We start from the raw sequence: 18,740 nt of genomic DNA on the forward strand, positions 1-18,740 counted from the left end.
TTGTTTGGTAACCAAATTGTTTGCTAATCCGACAATAATCTTCTTCGGACGGACAGTTTCCATGCTGGCTGTGTTAAGAAAGGAATTCCTAAAGGACAATTTTTGAGAGCTAAGCAGATCTGTTCGTCAGATAAGTTGATTGAAAAATTAATGGCTAAGGGATATGAAATGAAGTTTCTAATGAAAATCAGAACAGAAGTGAGGGGTTTTGATAGAGAAAGGCTGATTCAGCAAGCTAGTAGGAAATCTACTAGGAGTTCCAGAGAGCGTATCCCTTTGGTAACCACCTTCTGTCACCAGTCCGAGCGGATCAGAGGAGTTATCCGCAAGCTCTGGTCCATATTACAACTAGATAATGAATATGGTACAGTCTTTGAACAACCTCCTCTTCTTGCATATAAGAAAGGCAAAGCAATTTGTGATTTTGTGTGTAACTCAACATTCGCAAAGAAACTTAGCGGTTCCATCTAGACGCGAGACGTTTCCATGCCTCGAGTGCAACTGCTGCAGCGCGATTATCAGAGGAAATTCGATTTTGCATCCCCGGACGGGTAAAAAGATGTTTATCAGGAATCAGTATTATTGTTACACTACATTTGTGGTGTATGGCTTGAAATGTCCATGCGGACTGGTTTACATCGGGATTCGGGAAGACCAGAAACAGGGCTAAAATCAGGATACAACAGCACAAACAAGCGATCACGAATTTGGCTGCTGGTAAGGATCAGTATGCTACACCTGTTGCTAGGCACTTTTTGCAAGCAGATCATGCTGTTTCACAACTACGATGGTTTATTATGGATGCTATTCCCCCTCTGAAGAGAGGTGGTGATAGGGACAAACTGCTTTTACAGCGAGAGTCTAAGTGGTTTTAGAAATGTGATTGTATTGCACCTAATGGCTTAAATTAAAACAATAACTTTGCTTGTTTTCTATGACTTCTCTTTTAGGGGGGACTCCACAGAGGAATAATGGACTTGATTTGTCTATTTGATAAGTCCTTGTTTTTCTTGACTTATAATTTATTATGAGAGATGTTTAAAATGTATTGTATGAAGTCCTATTATGTGTTCTAAGTATACACTTGTGTATATCCTCAGATTTTTTCAGGGTAGACATTAGTGTGTAGTTCCCTGTTTTGACAATTAGCATACTGTGTTTTGTCACTTCCTGGGGGTGGGTATAAATCACTTGGTTTGATTGTGGGCAGTACACCTGAGGAAGGGCTCCACCCGAAACATGTAGTGTATTGTCTGCTCCAATACAGCTTGTTTGCTGCTACAGCTCCTGAGTGCCGTGTCTTCCTTTACTACTGATGCAAGAGAAGTGCACTTTTTACTTATCTCTCCAGCAGCCGAAGGAGAGATATGTAGAGGGTGCACTTCTCCTGCAGAGACTGGCAGAAGTTAGGGGACCCAGTACCGGAGCAGGAGAAGGCTGAGGATGGCGTGGTGGGAGCTATCTGTGCAGATGGGGCTGGAGGAAGCACCGGGTATGTATAAAACTTTTACTATTAATCAGCTCTTGCTTCCTTTAAAGGATAACTAAATGCATGCACACAAGTATAATTATTAAACAAAAAACATTTGAACTCCTAACTAGGATTTTGGGATAAAGTTAACTAGCCATGGATACACAGTGCCCTCTACTAGGCCCAGCCCTGACAGTTATCCTCAGTTTACAGTTTACTATTGTTTCAATCTTAAGAGTGGTGGCAGCAAAATACCCATTTTTCTTAATACAAACAAGCATCACATACAGTACAAAACCTTCCCCCCCCTGAAATTCTGATTCGAAGAGGGAAAAAAACAGACTGTCAGTTTTCTGTGAGCCATTCATCTCCACACACCATCACTGTAGGCCACTTAAATGGCTTCTTTCTAACAAATGATTTAATAGCATAAGAAGCTATTACTGTTGCCATGTATAGTGCTTCTTATGGGCTATTTATTTCACACAGACATGACCCTCCAAGGACTTCATGCTCCTTTCATGCTCCACACAATTTAACTAAATGCTGGTGTAAAGACCTACAATTGTGAAGAACATAAAGTGCCATAAGCGTAACGTACCAGCACTGCAGCTTTCACAGATGCATTGCAAACAATATGTGACATAACCAAGCTAGTATCGCAAACCTGGCATGAAACAGGACCCTGGAGACTGAAACTTTGTTATAAACATCTGATTTCCTGCCCAGTGATCAGAAACAAAGTAGGCAGGGGATCAAACTTCTGTAGCTTAGAGTAACCCTGAGGTCAACTTGGGAAATATAAATTGAGCAAATGAGCATATTCAAAAATTCAATAGCCAGACTCTTCCTTCAGTGAAAGCTGCATATGTACTGCGCATATGAGAGGAACCAGGCATGAGCCCATGGGCATTCAATTTGGTCAGTGAAGCCATCTATTACTTTAAAGGACGAAGGTTTAAAGAGAACCCGAGGTGGGTTCTAAGAATCCAATTAGCACACAGAGGCTGGGTCTGCATATAATACCTAGCCTCTGTTGCTATACTGTCTCCCCCAGTCTCCCCCCTGCACTCTGCTATGCCCCCATAAATTAATCGCCGTGCTGGCGACACGCAGCGTGTCGCAGCCGGCTGCTTACATGTGAAGTGTCAGTCTCTGACGCTCCCCCACCTCCCCCATATCGCCGGTCCCCGCCTGAGTCCCCTCCCTCCAATCAGCGGGGAGGGAAGGGATGCGGGGACCGGCACTATGGAGGAGGCGGGGGAGTGGCAGAGACTGACACTTCACATGCAAACAGCCGGCCAGCACGGCGATTGATTTATGGGGGCATAGCAGAGCGGGGGGGGGGGGGCTGGGGGGGAAACAGTATAGCAACAGAGGCTGGGTATTATATATGCAGACCAGGGGCGCCCCTAGGCATAGGCAGTACAGGCCATTGCCTGGAGTGCCATTGGTCCTGGGGGGCGCCATGTAGCTGGATTAAGCCCCACCCCCAAACTAAGCCCCACCCCAGACTAAGCCCCACCTCATGGGTGTTCTATTACTTGCTTCTGCTGCATCTACTTAGCGTAAGTTGCAGGCAGCTGCCACCTCTGTGCCTTGTGCTTTCTTCTTTCCCCTTTTTTGCCTCCTTCTGTCCCTTTTGTGCCTTATTCAGTCCCTTGTGCCATGTCTGGCCCCCTGTTTGTCCTTCTGTCTCCCTTTTTGCCTTCTTCTGTCTCCATGTGCCTCCTTCAGTCCCCCTGTGCCACCTCTGCCTCCTCCTCTGCCTCCTCCTCTGCCCCTCCTTGCCTCCTTCGGTCCCCCTGTGCCTACTTATGTCCCCTTTGCCTTTATGTGTCCCCCTGTGCTACCTCTGCCTCCTGTTCCTTCTTCAGTTCCACTCTGCCTCCTTCTGACCTCCTGTGCCTCCCTTTGTGCCTCCTTCTGTCTCCATGTGCCTCTTCAGTCCCCATGTGCCTTCCTCTGCCCCCCGTGCCTCCTTCTGTGCCCCTTTGTCCCTTCTTCTGTCTCCCTGTGGCTCTTTCTGTCCCCTCTGCCTCCTTCTGTCACCCTGTGCCTCCTTACATCCCCCTCTGCCATCTTCTGTCCCCCTTTTGTGTCTCCTTCTGTCCCCCTTTGTGCATACCTTTACCCCCCTTTCTGCCTCCTACTGCCTCCCTGTGCTTCCTGCTGCCCACCTTTGTGCTTTTTTCTGTCCCCTATTGTGCCTCCTTCTATCCCCTGTGTGCGCCTCCTTCTGGCATCTTTTGTGCCTCCTTCTGGCCCTCTTGCCTTCTTCTGTCCCCCTGTACCTCCCACTGACCCTCTGTGTACCTCCTTCTGTCCTCGTGTGCCTTCTTCTGTCCTCCTTAGTGTCTCATTCTGCCCCCCATTATGCCTCTTTTTGTCCCCCATTGTGCCTACTTCTGTCCCCTTATGCCTCCTTCTGTCCTCCTTCTGTCCTGTCCTCCTGCAATTAGTGTAATTTCTGGTAAAATGCTGCCACATTACAATTATTTTCTGGTGAAACATTGCCATATTAGGAATATTTCCTGGTGAAACGCTGCCGCATGGGGGGGGGGGGCACCATGGGGGCAGGGGGGCACCACAAGTTTTCATGCCTGGAGTGACAAAATGGCTAGAGGTGCCCCTGATGCAGACCCAGCCTCTGTATGCTAATTGGATTCTTAGAACCCACTTCAGATTCTCTTTAAAGTTGACGATAGAAGATGTCACTGGTGTAGTGAGCATAGGTTGGTCCTGAAGCCTACAGCCTACAGCCAAAACTGTAGAGATGATCTTTGACTTTAGGAAGGACCGCCCCTCCCCACCTCCATCCTACATTAAAGGCATGGAAGTCAAGAGAGTACCCTGCATTAGCCTCCTGGGCACAACCATCTCAAACGACAACACTGTCTCCACACAGAGGAAAGCCCAACAGAGACTTTTCGTTTTTTGCCAACTGAAGAAGTTTGGTATGGCCCAAAACTTCTGATGAGTTTCTACTCCATAATTAAATCTGCCCTCTGTTCCTCCATCCCGGTTTGGTATTTCGGCTCTTCCGCCAGCGACAGACACAAAATTCAGAGGGTCCACAGATCAGCAGAAAGGGTCACTGGGAAACCTTCCCCCCTCTGGACCTCCGCCACAACTACAGAATGTGCTCTAGAGCTCTGAGGATTGCCAACGATCTCCCTCACACCCAGGCCACCGCTTTTTCAATCTGCTCCCATTAGGCTGAAGGATTTGGTCCACTGCTACCAGAACTTCAAGGCATAGGAACAGTTTTTTCCTTTCGTCTGTCAACCTCCTGAACTCTCTTTATGCACTCCCCCTCTGCCCCTATTCTTCCCCTTAGGTTTTTTTGCTGAAACTGACAAATCATATTACACTGCTGCATATTTGTATACATTATGTTACATTTTGTTTTACTCTTCTGTGTGTGGTAACTACTGTATGTTTACTCTGTTGTATCCTCGTATGTCCATAGGGAAATGCAGGGGGGGGGGGGGGATTACAGCTGCCCAGAATCCCCCATCAGACCAGGACAAGTGCAGTGTTTGGGGACAGGCACTAGTTGAGATACCAGAATATCTGCAGGCATCCAGCAGCCCACGGCACTGCCCCCTTTCTTTTCCTGCTACAGTTGACTTTGGATGTAGCAACAGCATGTGTACAGAGCATGAAGCAGCCCTGAGGAACTGAACAGTCTGGTATGGGCACAGCCCTGTGCCCTGCTGTGTGAATGCTTCACTTTTCCATCATTAGCACTGTTGTCTGCCCTCATTATTATCTGTATCCAAACTGCTACTGATCGATCACATGGTCGATCTGGAGCAGATCGGACAATTAGGAAATAATTGTCAGATCCTGTCGGGAACTTGCATTATGTGTACCCAGCATGATGTTCTATCATATTACTAAAGTGTATTGTCCGTGGCTGAGCAAGACCTTTCGGGAACCCCCCTTGAAAATCCTGGATTGGCCCCTCATTGTCCTATCTTGCACTAAAGCCCTGTACCAAGTCCAATTCTGGGAACGATCCAGTTGTGCTCGCCAAATAAAAATGATTCTGACGTGTGCACAAGGCTCAGTTTAGAGGTAAAACAATTAAGTTATCAGTCTGCTTTTGTGATGTAAGAAGAAATCAGTGTCCCATGACAACTCTACACAAATAGTGTAAAGGCCAGCGATTGAACCCAAGACTCTATTGCTGTAAGGGAAGAGTGCTAGTCAGTACACCACAATCACTATGCATTCAGTTTAGCTCTTTGCTCAGTGTAAGGATAGATGGCATAGTATATTACCTTGCTTATTTTAAGTTAATGGATCCTTACATGTGTTGAAAGTAACAATGGCTTTGAGCGGATGGTAGATTTTAGAAATTCTTGCAGGATGCAAAATGAAATAGAATGAGAATTTTTAAGAAAATTGCATTACAAAAAGCCTTGTGCAACACAAGTCTATGTTATTGGCAATTTTATAATCATTTAGAAGGCCAAAATGAATGTTGGAAAGTAATACAGTTATACTTTTGAATATCTTGGTGAAACACAGGATATATAGAATGATTTATCATCATATAATACATTTTCATCCAGGGTCACTATAAAGTACAGGGTGCTATTCACAAAGTGCCTCTAAAATGTTTCTTCACTACTTGGCTAACAGTAATAGTCCTTTGGTTGCAGCACTGGTGTGGAGATTCTATTCTGAAATGAATGGGAAGTTCTCACTTTCAGCATTTGATGTGTTGTCCCAATTTTTTAATAACAGGTAGTCCCTGACTTACTATTGCCCGACGTACGAATGACCTGCTGATGCAAACGGCATGGATTCTGTGTTGCCATGGGAACAAGTAAAAAAATTAACTTTTCAAATTGGACTTCAAAGAAAAAATGGCTTTTAAATGTGTATAAGCAGGTGCAGAGGGGACACAGAGGGGGATGCTGGAGGTACAGGGGGGCACAGAGGAGGTACAGGGGACAAAGATGGCACAGTTTTCCGACTTAACAACAGATTCAGGTTAAGAACGAAGCTACAGTACCTATCTCGTTCGTTAACCGGGGACTACCTGTAAAGGACAACTGTCGCAAGAGGTATGTGGAGGCTGCCATATTTATTCCCTTTTAAACCATACTAGTTGCCTGGCAGCTCAGCTAATCTATTTGGCTGCAGTAGTGCCTGAATAACATGCGTCCATGCAAAAAGGGCATCGGGAAAAAAGGGTGCGGGATACAGCCGAAATTATTAGTTTCTATCTAAAACAACATTTTTTGTTGAGAGCTTATAAACGAAAATATGTTGAATAAACGGAAATGAAACGGCAAAATACAGTGTATTTTGTAGATATTACAGGTATTTTACTGGAACCATATGTAACTGTACTCTCTCTCACACAGATCTCTCCCTATCCCTAACTCCTAACCCCCCCCCCCCCCCTTGTGGAAATATACATAATGTAATAAATTGTATATATTACAAATATTTTACTTTCACTGTACCTAACCCTACTCTCACACAGAGCCCTCCCTGTGCCTATCCCTAACCCCCACCCCCTGGGGGTGCCTAAGCCTAACCATCCCCCTGGTGGTGCCTAACCCTAACTATTCCCCACTGCACAAACACCCTTACACACATAGGGCTTGATTCACAAAAGAGTGCTAACTGTTAGCACGGCCGTTTTCGCACGACTGTTTGCACTGCGTGCGATCGTGAATTTTCACGCTAAACGATAACGTTTTCGCGTGCAAACCCGAATTTTTGTGCAAAAACGATATCGATTCCGCGGGAAAATTCGCGTTTGTGCGCGAAACCGTTATTGCTTCGTGGGAAAATTCGCGATCGCACGCAATGCGAAAATTCGCGCGAAAACGGCCGTGCTAACAGTTAGCACTCTTTTGTGAATCAAGCCCATAGAAACAATAATATATTTGATACTGGAAAAAACTTCACTACAAATAACATGTCTAGAATAATTTATACAGTAAATAGCCTTACAATCACGTACACATTAAAAATATTATAAATAGAAAAAGTTATATATTTATAATAGAATAAATAGCCTTACAATCATATGCATTAAAATCTTAAAATAACAGTTATATTAAAAGTGATATATTAGTAAGATAATAAATCTGAAATCTATAATTTACACATTATGATTCTGAAAACAAGGTTAATACCAAAATGATATATTTGCAATTCAATAAGCTTTAAAAACGCTATTCAAGCATTATACTTATGAAAACGAAAATTTACTTATTACACTCCTGAAAGCGAAATTTAAAAACGATAAAATAAGTTACACTGAAAGTAAAAACGAAGATTTGTAAACAATATTTGTAATAAACCTTATTCTGTAAATTAAAACTTTTGTTAACACAATCTCTGCAACCGCTATTTTTCGGGCACCGAAATTTACTCTCGGGGACCCAATAGCCGATATTTTGCATTGCAGTGAATGGATGTGCCCTTTTTGTCTACTAGCCATATCCGCCCTTTTTTCCTGCTTCCGAATAACACATCTGACAAGATTAGCTGCATGCTTGTTTCTGATCTGACAATAATGTCAGAAACATCTGATATGCTGCATGCTTGTTCAGGGTCTATGGCTGAAATTATTAGAGGAAGAGGATCAGCAGGCAATTTTTATTGTTTAAAAGGAAATAAATCTGACAGCCTCCACATAACTTTCGCTATAGTTGTCTTTTAAATATACTATTAAACGTATTTTCATTAGTGGGAGATTGTGTCATTGCTTTTGGGAAAATACTAATACCGTGTTTCCCCGAAAATAAGACACTGTCTTATATCCAAATCCAAAAAGCTTTATTGGCAGGACCAAATACATTTAGCATTGCCAAAGCAAAACAAAACAAAACATTAACATGGGGGGGGGGGGGGGTATTGTGGGAATAAGGGGAGGATATAGGTATACAGTCCATAGGAGTGTGGAGGATGTAATGGCTGGTATGGGGGGGGGGGATGGGATATATAGTCCATAGGGGAGGGGGTATAGGCATACAGTCCATAGGGGAGGGGAGTATGGGGTTATACAGTCCATGTGGTATCATGTTCCTCTCAGTTGGTGGCAGGCTGTGACATATCGGGCTGCTATTTGCACAGTTTTTTCCTCTTCCCCCAGTAGGATATAGAGTTTCCTTTCCTCATCTGTGGAGGTGAAATCTGCGATGTGGGCGGAGAGTCTTTGGAAATGGGCGGTCCTCAACGGTGTATATTTGCTGCAGTGTAGCAGGAAGTGGGCCTCATCCTCCAGGACCCCCTGGTCACATTGCCTGCACAGTCTCTCCTCCCGGGGCTTCCACGTCTGTCTGTGTTGATGGTGAGTTTCTGGGAGTTCTTTATGTCACTTCTCCATTTCTCTAGGTATTGGTCCTTGCAGTTTTCTATCATTCCCTTTATTTGGGCTTTTGTCAGCCTGTGTTGGTGGTCTTGGATGGGCTGGCTGTTGACGCTTTGTTTCAAGACGCGTGGTATGGCCTCGCCACCCTGGCTCAGTGAGGCTTTATGGTGGTAAGTGCTGGGGCTGCTGCTCTGTATATGCGCCCAGTATGAGAGCGCCCTCTGCTGGATAGTCAGCCATAGTGGGAATCTGCCTAGCTCTGCCTTGCTCTAAAAGATGTGCTAGGGCTCATTTTCAGAGGAAGTCTTATTTTTTGGCAAACACCGGTAGTTTTCCTATACAAAATGTACATACTGTATGCCATGTGCAACATACACAGAGCTTGTGGTTTGCAGATATTGGCTCTCAATTACAAGAAATTAATTCTGCTGATCATGTAATTAACCTGCTGAGCGGTCTGGACGAGCTCAGCTCATCCAACACCGCCAGAGGCTGCCGCTCAGGCCCTGCTGGACCGATTTCAATGAAATAAAAAGCAGCACACGCAGCCGGCACTTTGCCAGCCGCGTGTGCTGCCTGATCGCCGCTGCAGCGCGGCGATCCGCCGCGTGCAGCGGTGAAAGAGGGTACCCCCAGCCGCCCGAGCCCAGCGTAGCCGGAACAAACAGTTCCGGCCAGCGCTAAGGGCTGGATCGGAGGCGGCTGACGTCAGGACGTCGGCTGACGTCCATGACGTCACTCCGCTCGTCGCCATGGCGACGAGGTAAGCGAAACACAGAAGGCCGCTTATTGCCACTTTCAGTTGGCTGCATGGAATAGTTTTTTTTTAATTTTAAAAAAACCCTCCCGCAGCCACCCTGGCGATTTAATCAGAACGCCAGGGTGGTTAAGAGTCTATTTCTTGCAGGCAGAAAACTGTCAGGCTCCCCCAGCATAGGATAAGCTGTGTGTGTGTGTGTGTATGTGTGTGTGTGTCCTGGGAAGACACACACACACACACACACAGTGTGTGTGTGTCCTGTACTGCGCAGGCTCAGTAGTTCTGAGCCTGCACAGTACAGCCCGGAGGACGTCCGATGACGTCAGCGCACCGCCGTGAGGCGCATTTTGGAGCTCACAAGAAGCCCGACCTGGCCGCCGGCCTGGCCAGGTCGGGCGCGCTACCGGAGACCACCGGGAGCCTGCGGAGCGGCGCCGAGGGCACCTACTGCCTGCCACGGGCTGGAGGAAGCCCCAGGTAAGTGGATGGGGATTTTTTTTTTTTTGGGATAGTCCCTGAACCTTCCCTTTAAATTTGGAGGATGTCTTACATTTCAAGCATTCTTGAAATTCCTGCTAGGTTTTATTCTCAGGGGATGTCTTAATTTATATATATATATATATATATATATATATATATATATATATATATATATATATATATATATATACACACACACACTTTTTTTTTCATAAACAAAAAAAAACTAAACAGAAAAAAAAGAAGAAAAGTATTTGCAAATCACTGTATTCTGTTTTTATTTACACGTTTCCTTTTTTGTTAGGTTTACCTCCTCCTATAGATAACGTTCACATGCCACACACGCCACTGTGGTTTTTTTCCAGCACTGTTCTTGGAACTTGTGTTTCATTACACAGCCTGAGTTGGACATGTGCAACCTTGGCTTGTACTCGCATGCATTTTTCATAAGATCTTTATGTTAGCCCTGGAAGAGTTACTCTGGGTGGTCTGTGTTACACTTGACACTTTTGTGATTTAAGCACATCATCCCTGCTTGGCTTGTGAAATGCACATTAGGTGTTATTTAGTAAAGCATCTCAGTATTATACGAGTGCTGATGCGTAAAACACACTGGCTGTCAATGCTGTTTCACTTGAAATATTTCAAATTCAAATGAGTTTTGCTCAGTACCCTTCCTATTTATATGGTGCTTGGGTTCCCTTTCATTCATAAGTGTTTGACAACATTGTTAAGTATATACAGTATATTAGACCAATTTTTGGTCTAGCCGCGACTCGCAGTATTACAGAGAAATCTGGCAAACGTACTGTAACGTTGCCGGAGAGCTGGGCGCAGGGCCAGCCGAATGACAACTCCCCCTGCTTCTGCTCTAATTCCCGGCGACGTTATATACTATCCCCCCTCAGAGTTGTAGTAATTCGGAGGGGGATGCAATTGAGGGTCTGACAATTGCCCGAATCCTGAATTACCCTTGCGCAGGGCTCACTCAATAGCAGTGATAGCTAACCTTGATACTTCAGCTTTGACAAAACTACAAATCCCATCATGCCTCTGCCTCTCCGAGTTATGCTTAGAGCTGTCAAAGTATTGCAATGCCTCAAGGGACTTGTAGTTCCACCACATCTGGAGTGCCAAGGTTAGCCATCACTGCTCTGTAGCATTAGACATAAAGCGGTGCCCAGCTTTGGCTACAAAAAGACCTGCTTTGAAAATGTTGATGCCCGGAGGCTCCCACTATATGATGTTCGTGTTGAGACTTTCTATCGCCATTATATGAATTTTCCTATAATTTTCATATTGAGACATCCACTATATGATTTTCATATTGAGATTTCCTATTGCTGTTACGTGAATCTACCTATGTTTTTCGGATTGAGACTTTGACATTTCTGACCATCCCTATTCTTAATATGAAAATCATAAAGTAGATTTCAGATTCCGCAAAATTTCCGATTAGCCCAAACGCAGATTACCAATACCATAGACTTACTGACTACCAATGTCTGTGAAAACGTTTTGTCATTTCTGTTAATAAAGCGGTGTCGTTTTTTTTAAGTTGTTTTTGCAGAATATGCAACTTTTTTCAGGTGTTCATTATTATGTGGACATCATTGATACACTACTGAATTCTCTGATTGGCCAAACACTTCCAAGTCATAAGTATTGGACCAATCACAGCCTGCAGAATTTTCCCGTGGAAGTTTGAATACGGAAAAAAATTAGACCAATCACAAGACTCAAGAAAACTTGGTAGTATGATTGGTCTAAAATTTCGGAAATGTTCCGTGGGAATTTACCGACCATCCGATATTGGACAAACTGGGCTTATTTAGCTTGGAAAGAAGGCAACTGAGACTTGCCCTGATTAGCTGCTTGCCGACCACTCCACGCCAATTGGTGTGGACGTGGCGGCAGCCCCAGGACTGCTCAACGCTAAGTGGCATGAAGTTCTGGGGCGGGGTTTTGTAGAAGATCACACACCGATGCACGCGCATCTCCACTCGATCAGCGGCTGGAAGACTGTTAGAAAGCGAAACCGCCATCTATTTACAATCTATAGATCACCGCGCTGTATTGGGGACAGCTGTGTGATACGACTGTCCACTTAAGAGGCACAGGAGTAATTGGCTGTGATGCCTATGACAGACGATCGCAGTGATTGGCGATATCCAAACGCATTATCTGCGGATATCCGACCTATTGGGATATCCGGTTACACAAACCGGAAGTGCCTTTTAAAATGCTTTAAAAACGTTTTTAACCTTTAAAAACACCTCCTACCTACTGTATTGCTGAGCTACAAACATGCTACTGGTTAACATGGAACCCAACATAGAACCTTTTCTGAAAACCATAGTGGGGAACTGTGTTATTTTGGGGTCTAAATTCTTGTCCTGTTCTAAGATCTGCCAATTTCTTCGTATTATTTCCTGTATCCTATCAGACTGTAATGCCTGGCAGATCGCCTGCTTTCTTTCAGCCACTATACCTCAATCTATTACTGTAGCTCTGAGCTCGGCACACGTCTTCACATATAGACAAGCCCCCGCTTAAACAGGACACTGAATATGTCCCCTGACTTTGGCTACCCCCAGGTCTTAACGTGCAAGATATAGCAGCTGAGGCAGAGAAAGCCAGAGTACCACCAGAGCAAACAAGACTATGCAACTGAGTGATATTCGATAGTAGAGCAGAATGCTTTTGTGGAGGAGGTTACACAGATCACCCCAGGAGCTATGGACAAGAAAGCAAGATTGCTCAGAGCGACTGCTTCTGATAACCGCCACAAATAGACAAGACACAATGGCTGCACAATAGCAAACATCCATACTGGCACGGACAAGACAAACAAGTAGGAGCGTAACTAATAGCAATCGCTGCTACAGTCATGCCCACAGGAACAAGGCCAGCAGGAATACTACCAGTCACCAACATGGTGATGGCAGAATCCAAGCTATCAGGATTGGTAGGACTTCACTGTACCCCCACAGGTACAGCGAACATCCAAGCAAGAAAGACAAGGTTAAACAATGCAATACACAATTCACATGAAGGACCCAGCAACCTGCTAAGACAGAGCTGAACGCTATGACGGCCAAGATCTGAAAGGAGGAGCAGGCTTTTCTATGGACATCAGCCAATGAGAGCAGACATGCAAATTCCCACACAGCTGAATGGTAATCACTCAATCCTGTGTTAGTCTGATTGAAGGCTGCAAGCTGACAGCAGAAGGAAAGGATTCTCATTACAAATGCAAGCAATATTATGCAACAATATGCATGCAGGAAATTCAGAACTGCCTGGTTGCAGTTCAACTGCAGCCAACAGGACAGGCTAAAGAAGGGATCCTGACACAGACATTGGGGAATAGACAAAAACCATCACAAAGCCATCTTTCTAAGGTTTTTCTTTCATCACTATCCTCATCCTTTCCAATGCATCGTCTACATTCTTTTTGTCATAACCTCTATCCTGAAAACGATTATACATTTCTCGTGCTTGTCTTTCAAAATCATGTACTTGTACATGTGTACATGGGTTAAGTGTGGTTAAATTGTATACAATGTACTTGCTCTACTGATTTATCTCAATTTGGAAATACTGGTGAAATACAATACTGCTATGATATTCACTGTTCTGTTTTATTCACATAAATAAATTATTCCTCCCCCACGACCACGATGGTGTAGGGATCACTGAAGCAGTCATATCAACTGATATAGTGCCAGTAGTCACTGGGGACCTTGTGCATGGCTGGAAGTGAAATAAGATCCCCGGCAAGCCTCATGGAAACCAATGTCAGGCCCATAAGGTGCAGAGTAGCAGCAGAGGAGCATAAGAACCTCTCCAGAATCCACCGACAATCTACCTTCTTCAGGCATGATTAGAATGCCCTCTCTCGTTAGGTGACGGGGATGCTTAGAACCCATAGAAGCTAGATCGTATCTGAAGCCCGGAGAGGTGATTTACTTATCTTATGCTTCCCTGCTACTACTCTGCATGGGAGGGGTCATATCTAGCTACAGTACTTATACTTGGGGGTCCTTCTGGCTGCTTTTACTGAGGGGGGTCCTCCTGGCTACCTATACTAGTAGAAGATCCATCTGACTACATATTCTGAGGGGTGGCCTTTTGGCTAATGGCTACCTATACTTAGGGGGCCTTCTGGCTACCTGTACTGGGTGGGTCCTTCTGGAAACCTATACTGCGTGGGCTACTTCTGGCCACCTATACAGGGATCCCTGGGGCTACACTGAGGGGCTACCTATACTGGTGAAGGGGAGGCGCTCTGGCAACCTATACTAAGGGCTCCCTGGGGCTATCTGATGCTGGGGGACACCTCTGGCTATCATTACTGGAGGGCTTCTTAATACTGTAGGGCACCTCTGGCTACCCAAAATTGAGATTTTTTGGGGGGAGGGGGGAACCAAAAACTTCATCATGGGGCCCTATGATTTCTAGCTGCTCCCCGATCACTCCTCCCTACTTGTACAAAGTACCATACTTTTTGGACTATTAAATTCTCCGGACTAGACGCACCTAGGTTTATAGGTTTAGAGGGCAAAAACCAGAGGAACAAAAAAAATGAGCAGAGGCGCAACACTAGCACATACAACTGCGTGGTTACTCCTGTCTGTACTTTTGCCTGAGGAAGCAGGCTTGAGACCCGTGAAACGCGTTGCATTTTGGTTTTTGGAGTACTAAATAAGTTAAATTTATTTCATCATACATAGTGGTTGTGTTAATTGTTGGATAGGTGAGTCCACCCTTACCACCCACATTTTAATTGGTTTTAAACTGGTACTATTTTTATCCTGCTGGCGCCTCTGTACTTTTTCATATATTGGAATCCACCTGGTGGATGGGTGTGTATACCCTTTCTTTTCTACTGAGAGTGACTCTTTTAGCCTGATGGGGACAGGTCTAATTTCCCCATACATGATAAGAGTGGTTGCCTGAGGCCGGCAACCCAGACTTGTGAGTATAACATTATCTACTACCTATGCCATTTGTCTTTCAGTAATACACTATTGGGGGCTCTCGGTTGTGTTTTCTGTTTTCTTCTTTCTACTCCTCCCTACTTGTACAAAGTACCATACTTTTTGGACTATTAAATGCTCCGGACTAGACGCACCTAGGTTTATAGGTTTAGATGGCAAAAACCAGGGGAACAAAAAAATATACCAAACTTGGTGCGTCCATGGTCCAGGAGTCTCTTCTAGATGTTCTCTCTACAAACATTGTGTCCTCCTCCTGTCCCCCTTGGTGCCCTCCTCCAGTCCCCCCACCCCATGGTTTCCATCCGGTCTCTCTTGGAGTCCTCCTCCTGTCTCCCTTGGAGTCCTCCTCCTGTCCTCCTTGGTGTCCTCCTCTTGTCCCTCTCTGTGTCCTCCTCTGTGTCCTCCTCTGTGTCCCCTTGGTGTCTTGCTGCGCTACCTGCGAGTGTTGTAATTAACAGCAGCAGCTGCATGCATCACTCACCTGACCTTAGGGTTCCTGCGGCGATCAGCAGCTTGTCCACTCTCGCTCACTCCTTCCCCTAGTGCCGGTTGCGTACGTAATGACACGACCAGGATGCATGCTACCAGGAAGTGTTGGCACTAGGGGGAAGGAGTGAGCGAGGGAGGACAAGCTGCTGATTGCCGTGGGCACCCTCGGGTCAGGTGAGTGATACATACAGCTGTTGACGCTAATTACAACACATATAGGTAGTGCTGCTGGACACTAAGGAGACACAGAGGAGGACACCAAGGGGGACACAAAGTGGGATATGGAGGAGGCTATTTACAAGACACACGGTAAGCAAAGCAGGTCACTGGGAGTGCAGGAAGTCCCTGACATCACTGCGGGTCAGTGGTTTGTATCGGCAGGTGATCGTAAGTCTGGTACTATAAGACAGGGACTTTTTTCCCCACTTTTGGGGGGAAAAAAGTGTGTCTTATAAATATGGTGTTTGCAAAAATTTTGATTATAGATTACTGATGAGATGCTATTTTTTATATACTAAATATTGTTGTACCTTGTACGCAGATTAAAATTTGATTGGTCCATTTTCAATCTGTATACAAGTTGAAACCAAATTTGCATCAATTAGCTGATCACGTCTAGTGCTAATAAGAGTTTTCTGCAGTGCAGTGCAGGCACACAATTTGTAGTGGCAGATAACGAGAACATGTTGGAAGCATATTATTTAAACAGGTCACCCCTACAATGCAGATAATTTAGGATCAGTATAGCCACAGGATAACAGCTTGTACTATATTTTACATACTGGACGTGACATACCATGATTATAAAAAGACTAAAATCGGTAATGGATGTATATTTAATTAATGATCCTTATGATACACAAAGGTTAAATACATTTAAAAGAGGGCTAAAATTAACTTACATACCGGTATACTACATTATTGATGAAAGACTTAGGAAAATAAAAGTATAAGTACATCATTACTTTAACTGTACAAGGTTCAGATCTGTAACAAGCAGGAATTATAAGATTCCACATTTTCACAGGCTGCATGCTTGTTCCAGGGTGACAATTCCATGCTTGTTTCAGGGTGACAATAAAGAATCAGGAATGTTCATATACGGGGGGTGTCCCTATACTGGGGGGGAGGAGGGGTGTTGGTAGTATACAGGGGCTCCTGTGACTACACTTATGGGCTAAATCTACTGAGCTGGGGCTATTTCTTGCTACCTATACTGGCAGGCTACCTATACTTGGAAGGCACTACTTCAGTCTACCTATACTGAGGGGGTGGGGGAGGAGCTCTGGCTACCTAGACTGGGGGGAACCTGAGGCTATCTAATGCCAGTGGGTGCCTCTGCCTACCGTTACTGGAGGGCTACGTAATACTGGAGGGCACCTCTAGCTACCTGAAATTGGTATGAGAGTAGTGACACTTTTTTTTTTGGGGGGGGGGGGGGGCTCAACCAAAACTTTGCTTTGCACGCTTGTTCCAGGCTGACCATTCAGAAACAGTCCTAAAATGTAAAAGTTTAAATATGTAATTAGTAGTGGAGCTGCCAGCAGATCTAGTGCATCTCATAATGGTGCACTTTAATTGTGGTGCATTGTGAACATAGTATAGAATGTAAGCTCATAAGGGCAGAGCCCTCTAGTTGCTGAATTGCCTAGGTTCTGATTCTGAACACACTAGGGGTTACATGGTAGATTCAAGGGGTACTTGGCACAGTCAAACTGTTACTGTAAGTTTTGGCATTAAACATATGGTTGGTCACAGCCAGTGAGGCTATAATAAGTAGGTTGCTACTTTTACAATGTAGACATTATTAAACCTTGCATTATAGAACATTTAGTTGTACACAAAAATATAATTCTACACAGAGATATGCTAAGAGATGGTGTTGAATATTTTGTTACTCTGTATGTTATTGGTAAAACTGGATTTCTTTTATACTTGTTTCTGATATGTTGCTCTGTTTGGAAAAAAAATGCACTCTTTAAGTTTTGTAATGATATGGTTCCTTTTATGCCAATAAAAATATTTGAAAATTATTTTTTTTTAAAAGCTATAAACCACATATAAAGATACTTGAATATATATTTTTAGCTTTTTTAAAAACTTAAGATAATATTTGAAAAGTATTCACCCACAATTAGGTAGTACAGTTGACAAACATATATGTGTCAAAGATGATACCAACAATAAAGATTACTTAGAAATCCCTGACTTTCATATACTCTGTAATTTTGTTAAGAATCCCTAGTCTACCAGTTCTGTACATGTATATCCTTATATGTACTTTATTGTAGGATGATGCTGTTTTACCAGGCAGGATCAGTATATGAATGAGTTATCAATTACTTTCTGCATCAGTCTTCATACATCATCACAGAAGATGATATTGCTATATAAAGTACTCATCGTCACATCAGTGCCACCGTGCAGCAGTTAATAGTGCATCTGTAGAGAGGAAGCACGCATCTGCAGGAAGTATTGTGCTGCGGAACTTTCAATGCAGTAAGTTTCAATGGCATTCCATTGCACAAGTTTCACAGGCTGCTCTGCCTATTGCAGATGCTTTTCAGCAGCACATGCCTATAGGCTTCACAGGAAGGATTCAGGCTGCACGATAGCAGCTAAAACACATCTGCAGTGCATCCAGCTTCCCTAACATCACCAGCCCATCAGCACATGCGGCACAAGGACATGCAGAGACAGCTAGAAGCCCACTGACCTTTATGCTGCTTAAAGCACTGTATAGAGCAGGAGTGGTGGACCATCTTGTCTCAGGGGGTGATTGGCCGAGGGGCTCAGGAGAAGAAATAAGGCAGATACAGCATGGAAAATTAAACAGGGAATGACCGGCTACTTCTACAATCCTGGGCTCAGGGAGAGCTCGCTGGAATACGACACCTGACTATAGCCTGAAAAGACTGTGCTCCCTCTGGTTGTCATAGCAACCATGGGAGGGAGGACCAGCATCAAACTCCGCTTAGTGGCTGCTTGAAGGATAATGCACAGTGATATTGGCTTAATGCCTTCCCCACCACATGCTGCAGGATGTCACACCACAACATAAAGCAAAACATAACACTGCATGAGGCAGCCTTTCCTCGCTCTTGTAATGCATGCTGCTGCCAGTGCACAAGAATACACTGATCCCTCTGCAGGGGGGCCGAGCACACAGCATTTTATCACTAGGCTAGA

The 18,740-nt window shown here is 44.5% G+C and overlaps 1 protein-coding gene across 1 annotated transcript in view; it reads right to left on the reverse strand.

Moving 5' to 3' along the window:
- Positions 1-18,340, reverse strand: part of ANO3 (anoctamin 3) — a 522,514-nt gene extending 504,174 nt beyond the window's left edge. Inside the window, exon 1 of the mRNA XM_068261501.1 lies at positions 18,268-18,340. Within this exon, the coding sequence (XP_068117602.1) occupies positions 18,268-18,313 (46 nt within the window). The 5' untranslated portion in view covers positions 18,314-18,340. The remainder of the gene's footprint in view (positions 1-18,267) is intronic.
- Between the last annotated feature and the right edge of the window lie 400 nt (positions 18,341-18,740).

This window comes from Hyperolius riggenbachi, chromosome 11 (assembly GCF_040937935.1).
Source record: "Hyperolius riggenbachi isolate aHypRig1 chromosome 11, aHypRig1.pri, whole genome shotgun sequence".
In the NCBI taxonomy this organism is placed as follows: Eukaryota; Metazoa; Chordata; class Amphibia; order Anura; family Hyperoliidae; genus Hyperolius; species Hyperolius riggenbachi.